The 7,819-nt window shown below is 27.2% G+C and overlaps 1 protein-coding gene across 1 annotated transcript; it reads left to right on the plus strand.

Moving 5' to 3' along the window:
- Positions 1 to 795: 795 nt before the first annotated feature.
- On the plus strand, positions 796 to 1,737 carry LOC111295355 (uncharacterized). Its single transcript, XM_022888811.2, has one exon. It carries the CDS (start codon positions 896 to 898, stop codon positions 1,568 to 1,570), a length of 675 nt encoding a protein of 224 aa, XP_022744546.1. The 5' UTR covers positions 796 to 895; the 3' UTR covers positions 1,571 to 1,737.
- The last annotated feature ends 6,082 nt before the right edge of the window (positions 1,738 to 7,819 follow it).

Raw genomic sequence — 7,819 nt, forward strand, 5'->3', positions numbered from 1 at the left:
AGAAATATTTTGTTTCGGTGTAAAAGAAATGTCTTCTATATGACTCGGAATTGAGATGATTTTATATAAATCGTATTTCTTAATCAATTATTTAAACTTAGTTCAAATAATTTATTGGTATTAAAATCACATTTGTCAGTATTGAATTTTTTATTGTACTTTAATTTCATTGAGCTTTGCCTCTATATTTTTATTTTTTTTTTAAATAACAAAATTAAAATAATTGATCATTTATGTTAATTTCATTATTTTTGTTAAAAAATCAACAAAATTGAAAATATAATAGTAAAATACAATAAAATTAAAATGCAGCTGATGAAATTCAATACTGACATCCCATGATATAATGATATATGTAGGCTTACTACCATTGATATATAATCATAGATATCAAAGTGAAGAATCGATTGTATGTCATAACTATGCAAAGAATATCATTTATATCAAGGGCATCATTAATAAAGGTGCTCCTACATGGAAAGTTGAAGAAAAGAAGTGGCAGCATCATGAGTTAGTAGATCAAAAATATGGGGGTACTCAATAACTCCAGCATACTCCATCTCAAAAACCCACTTTAAATAATAGATTGACATAAATTAACAGACTATAAAATGACGAAACAAAATTAAAATGCTAATTAAATTATGCCATACATAACAAACATTGAAAATGATAACATATAAAATTTTTTTAAAAAAATTATCAAATTTATGCAAAGTTGTGTAGGCTCAGGCAAGGCCCTCTTTTTGACTCCATATCTCCTATACAAAAAAGGAAAAGGCTAGTGACAAAGAATCCAACAAACAATTTCACACCACCAAAAGCTTTAGATTGGTTTTGTTATCACGCTCAAAACAAAATATTTCCTCCTCCAAAAAATATTTATACAAAACAAATGGAAGAGAAGGAAAGGAAGAAGAAGAAGAAGAAGCAAAAACATCAACACCCCAATGATCAGACAACTAAATCAGCTGCAACAGATTTTTCCTTCAAGCCAAGCTCTGAAGTAAAGGGTCTGAGATTTGGTGGACAGTTCATTGTAAAATCATTCACAATCAGGAAAGCAAGGCCTCTGGAGCTGCTGAAACTGCTTGATTTCCCACCATTGTTAAACAAATCCAATACCAACAAGCTCCCTTTCCCTTCAACCACAGCTTTTTTGCCTACAAATTTCACAATCTTAGCTCACCATGCTTGGCATACACTGACTCTGGGTGTTGGCACAAAGAAATCAAAAGTTATTTTATTTGTTTTCGAATCAGAAACCATGAAGTTGGCAGTGGATAGGATTTGGCCACCAGAGATTCCTCTTGGGGAAGTGAACAAGAAGCTGATAAGAGGGTTAACAGGGTGTGAAATGGCTAGGTTCAAGTTCAGAAAAGGGTGCATTACTTTCTATGTTTATGCGGTGAGAGGTGTAGGAACCATGGGATTTTCTTGTGCTGATGATCTAAGAACAATTTTGCAATCAGTTGTTGCACTCAAGGATTTCTTGGATCATACTGCTATGCTTGCCATGCCTAACCAGAGAAGCCTTAGCTACAGCCCTCCAGTCGCCATGGCTCACTAATCATATTCTTCTTTCTCTTTGTTTAGTTTTGAAATATTAGTTTTCTTTGTTTTGGTAGGGGGATTGGTTTATTTGTTGGAAGATCTTGTTCATGTTATTAATTTTCTTTCTTTCCTTGAACAAAGTTGTAGTATGAATAAATTTGGAGTTTTTTCTCTTTACAGTTTTATGATGCCTTTTGACTTGCAGCAGCACATTTTTCCGAGCAATTCTGACCGTAAGGTAATTAAATCAAGTCTGTCAAATTCTTTCCCTGTCATCAAGAATATTCTTTTTTCAACCAAAAAAATTCAATTTATTTCCTATTTCTTTTATTTTACATTTTAACTGTAGCATCAAAATCATAATTTAAGCAAAAATCAGTAGAGTGGACAATCTGACAATGGTTTTTTTTTTTAATTCTTAATAATTATTTAACCATTAATTTTTGTTTATTTAATTCATTTAAAGAAATTATTACGTGTTTAAATACTTTTAAAATTATAATTTTCAAATGTCTTTCCAATGCATGTCATTTGAGTTATAGTGAGGTCTTATTAAACATTAATTATAATTAATTTTTGTTGATGACCCAAGGCACTTGTAATTTTTTCTTCAAAAAATTTCAATTCAACTCTTTAAATAATGAGATACATGTAAATTTTATACACAGATAAATTAATGCAGTAAATGACTTTAATTTTTGTTAGCATTTAAAATGAAAAAAAAAAAAAACCTTTATCGTTTTGATTTCTCAATGCAATTCCCAAGTTCCAAATATTTATTAATTTCATAGATTGAAATTGCTGATTTCTCAAAGCTTCTTAATTTCATAACTCAATCCGTCCAAAATTTCCCTCACTTACAATGGTGTTTCCTTGTAAATTGTGCTATGTAACCCGTGAACCAAGCTAGTGGCCTGCCCAAGCCCCTCAACCAGCAAATTGGTTTGCAAAAATCAAGTCCTGATGTACGAGATTCATATATGAAATTAAATCTTCCGGATAGATTGAAACTTAAAAGGTTCTTTTCAGAAAATTAAAGGAATAATACTATATAAATGTTGTAAACTTTCATGGATGTAAAAAATGGTCTGATGGTGCATGAATGTAAATTTGATGATGATAATGATGAAAAAATTTATTCCTTGAGAAAAAAGAAAAAAAAAAAACCCTAGGGTTGTTCGGATTCCTGTGGAATGAAATGATGAAAACAGAAAAGGGGTAGGGTGAAGGGTCAATCTTTCCACCCAAGCCAGGCTTTATGGTCTAAAGTGAAAGAAAAGAAAAAGCTATTACATATATATATATATATATATATATATATATATATCACATTTTCTCTTGTGGGTTTAATCATGCCAACGAGAAAGATTTTTTTGAGGAGTTTGTTTTTAGATTTTTTTTTATTTCGTAAAAAAAAAAAAAAGAAATTTTTGAAAAAAAAGCGATATTGAAATGAAACGTGTAATTTTTAATTTTATTGACTTAAAAAAAAGATTTTTGTAAATTTAGAGGAATGTAAAATTATCTAATAAAATTTTTTATTATATTATTCTTGATAACAAATAAATAATACGTGACATTCATAACATATTACACGTAAACAATACATTGATTTCATTAAAATTAAAAAACTTTAAAAAATATTTTTTATGTTTTCAATAAAGATATGAAAAACACATGAATAACATGTTTTATTTTTAATGTTGTTAAATTAGCAACAAGGATTATGTTTTTTTATGCGAAAAACACAATTTTTGTTAAAATTTCAAAATTTTGAAAATAAAATTTCAACATCCATTATGTTTTTTATTTTAAAAATGTGATCTTTGTTAAAATTTAATAATTTCAAAAATAAAATTTTAACATCTATTACATTTTTATCTTAAAAATGAGATATTTGTTAAAATTTCAAAAATATAGTTTTAACATCCACTTTGTTTTTTAGCTTAAATGATGATTTTTATTAAAATTTTAGAATTTCAAAAATATAATTTCAACATTTACTACTTTTTTATTTAAAAAATATGATTTTTGTTAAAATTCTTAAATTTTAAAAATAAAGTTTCAACATCCATTAAGTTTTTATTTTAAAAGCACATATTTATTGAAATTATAAATAACAAAAATCACATTCACTTTGTAATTTTAAGAGACCAGAAAGGATAATCATACCATATAAATATATAAAACTCAAATATTTTGTAATAAATGCAAAAGGTTTTGCACAATTTCTAAACTTATATATTTTTAATTTTATTACATAAACATAATATATTGGTTGTCTAATATTATATGAATTCTTGACTTTTGATTTTCTTCTATTCATATTCTTTAAAACCATTATTTGTTAAAATTTATTAAAAACTTTGGTTTTCTAATATTTATGTTTTTGACTTTTAATTTTGTATGACTTGTGGTTTATTATTCTCTTTTTAGGGATGAAAGGGTTATATGTAATAAATGCAAAGTGTTTTACACAAATTCTAAATTTATACTTTCTAATTTTATTATATAAACATAATAGAGCTTTAGTTGGCTAACATTATATGAATTCTTAACTTTTGGTTTTCTTCTATTTGTATTCTTTAAAATTATTATTTATTAAAATTTATTGAAACCTTTGGTTTTCTAACATTTATATTTTCTACTTTAAATTTTCCTATGACTTATGGTTTTCCATGTTCTTTTTTAGGGATGAGAGGGGTTTTAATATTCTAATAACTTATGGTTTTCGATCTTCTTTTTTAGGGATAAGAGGGTTATATAAATGTATTTCATATGTGTATTCCATTTTTTCCAATCATGTGGTTTGTTTTTTTATTGTGTTTATATTTTTTATTTTTTATATTTTAATCACGATCTATAATTTTTATTTAGTATTTCAAGTATTTTTTTTTTGCTAATTAGTGTAATCTTTTAGTGTTTGCTTTTTTTTTTTTTGTCATAATCATGATTTCTTCATTTCAAGTTTGTCTTTTAGCTAATTGAAATATGTTTGTTGATAGTAAGATGTTTATAATTATAGAAATAAATAATGTGTTAGCACAAAAATGATGGTCGTTGATATTAAGGTACGTAAACAAATTTACTTTTGTTTTTATTTTCATTGCTTTGATTTATTTTTTTATCATTTTTGCACTTGTGTAGAGATTTTAAATTCATAATGTATATCAATTAAAGAATAAGAATAGGAAGGGGGTTTATATTATATCAACATTTCTTCTATTTAAAAAAAAATGATTATCGAATAATTGTTATGAATGATATGATTCATTTTATTGCAAAACCCATCATAAAAAGGATGTTTGATGAAGGTATAAATATTTCACAATATGTTATTTTTTGTTCGTAAGTTATGATTGTTTTAATGAGGGTTCAACTTATATAAGTGCTTAATAGTTTTTTTATAACTTATTATGGATTTTGAGTTTTGTACTTTTCTTTAAAATAATTTTTTATTTCAAATTTTTTTTCATTAGATGGTGTTGTAGTTTGTATAGATTTGTTAATCTTCAAACTTCCAGTGATGAGTCCATAAATTATGTAGTGTTATGCCTTCAAGATTTTAAGGTTTTTAAATAATTTTTTATATTGGCAATATAATAAGAGTGATTATTTATTTTTAAAAAATAAACTTTTATTATTTTTTAAAGTAAATATTATTTTAATCATTTTTTTCTTTATAAGCATTAGTTTATTGGATGATAACCTTATAATTCATAGCTATTTACATATCATTTGAGAGTTAAAATTTTGAAAATTTTCATGAATTTTCTCAATAATGATGTAAATGGGTGATTTTTAGGTTTGCATGAATAAATTAATTACTTTGAAAGAAAATCCTAAAATCCATACCAACTATGCAAAGTTAACAAGATGAGGTCATGCATGCAAAGATGAATGATCCATACAAAGGTGGTAATAATGTCTAGCCCAACATGAACTAAAAAGCCCATAGGATCCAAATGATATTTGGCCAAAGCTAAAATGGAATGAAAAAGTGATTCTTGTAAATTCTAAAGAATCCCATGATTAGTGCAAAATCAAGAAGATATGGTCTTTAAATGCTAATTTGTTGAACCCTTCAAATATAGTCTTTAATAATTAGCCGAATCTCTTTCTTGAATTGCAAATTATGTTGACTTGAAGAAAGGGTGACATAAGTATTTAAGGCAAGGGCAAGATTTGGCTAATCAAGATCAATCACATTCATGGAGATTCCTAAATCAATGGGACCTTAATTGATTTCAAGATCACCTGCCAAAGTAAAAAGTGTATAGATTCATCCCTCATTGGCCAAACTTTGTACTATAAATAGGCCATGCATTTTCACTTATAAATCACCCATTCTTCTATTCTTCTATCTTTAGTTCAAGTTTTCGTTAATTCTTTTTAAGTTTTTTTTCTTTTCATTTACATTCAGCTAGGGTGATAGACTAGCCTAATTTTTTTTTATTTTTTTTGTAATTCTTGGTAAAGGTGACAAACAAACCATATTTGTTTTCTAAAACTTTTTCTTAATAGAAGTTCTTTTTCTATTTTTATTCTAAGATCTTTTTCTCGATTTTACACGCACACTCTTTATTTTCTTTACAAGCTTTCAAATCTTGATTGTATGCTTTCTTTACAATTGGCAATATTCAATCCTTTTACAAGCTTTATGTTTTCTTTTATTTTATTACATAATCGTTTTGCCTTCGGAGCTACTAAATGATAGTTAGTTAGCTTGGCATTCACATTTTCAATACTTTGCTTTCAATTACAATCAATCAACTTTTCTATTTGTTTAAATATATAGTTAGAAAGAATCTCCTTTGTTACTTGACCTTGCAACCCACCATAATCTTTAAGGAAATAATAACTCTACTCACACTTTATTACTTAGATACGATGTATGTACTTACAAGCTAAAAAGCAACAATTAAGTTTTTGATGTTGTTACCAAGGATTATATCGGTGCAAGAAAATTAATATCAATAACAATTCTTTCTACTTTGTAATTTAGACTTATTTTTCTATTTTAATGTGTTCTTTTTTTTCTTCTTTTATGTTTGACTTTTATTACAATGAGGCTGGAACCATTGGGGACTATGCTGTGCCATCTTTTAAGTATTTCCATCTTCAATTGCTGTTCCAAAATTTGATACTTAGGAATGAGACTGAAAGGTATGACTTGAACCCTTTTACTCCCATAACCTCATAATTAGCCTTTTTAATTGAGAAGATAGATGATTTTGAAAAAAAAAATGTAATCTTAGTTATATCTATTTAGTTTAGAGTTCAGTTGATAATTATCGTGTCTATGATGGGGAATATTATAGTGATAGGTGTTAAGATAATTAATCTTACTTTTACTTACGCACCTACACTTAAGGTTGGGATAGTCAGCCTAATTACCCACGAAAAAATAGTCAAGAGTAACCTTTTAGTTTAACATCCAAGTATCTCTCTACTAATCTTACTGACTTTCCATGACCACAATACCATTTTTCTATACAATATGATCCCCCACCTTAAGAAAAGAAATTTTCTTGAAAGAGATGTTAAATTAAATACTTCAAGATCATATCACTCTTATACTTCAAAGCCAAACCTTTTTTAAGTACATGGAGGAATGGTCAATGATTAGCAAATATCCTTGCCACATGCCTTCAAGAGGCCCCACCTAGTAATATAGAATCAAATATTATGTATGAAGATGAGAAGGAATATATGGATTCTAAAATGGAGGATGAAGAACTCATCTTATTTGCAAGAGCACTTTTTGAGAGTATACAACCTAAAGTGATAGAAAAAGGATGATCATTCTAATGTAATATAAGTAGAATCAACTCTATGATCTGACATTCTTGAAGAGTCTAGTAGTAATCCCATTGAAAGTGAGTCCCTATGAAGATTGAATGCATGATATGGAATTAAATGGGTTAGATAACAAAGTTGTTGAGAGGTGTTCAGTTGAAAACATGCTTAAACCTTTAGAAACACCCTTCATTAAGCAAAAGGAAAATAAGGAGAAAACTTTACTCACTTTGATTATACCAACCATGGAGGAACTTTTAGCCTTAAAAACTAACCTATAGTTTTTATAGTTGTACCTATTTCACTGATATTGAAGCTAGTACCCATCTATTTTAGTCCAGCTAGTGTTTTAATGAAAACATTGTTGGGGTAGGATACACATCCATTTGCACCACAATCACTTAGCATCACCACTTAGAATTTATTATTGAACATGTGGTGAAAAGAAAGATCGGTAAATGGTGGT

Source organism: Durio zibethinus, chromosome 14 (genome assembly GCF_047325235.1).
Source record: "Durio zibethinus cultivar Kanyao isolate XHJ-2024 chromosome 14, ASM4732523v1, whole genome shotgun sequence".
NCBI classification, from domain to species: domain Eukaryota; kingdom Viridiplantae; phylum Streptophyta; class Magnoliopsida; order Malvales; family Malvaceae; genus Durio; species Durio zibethinus.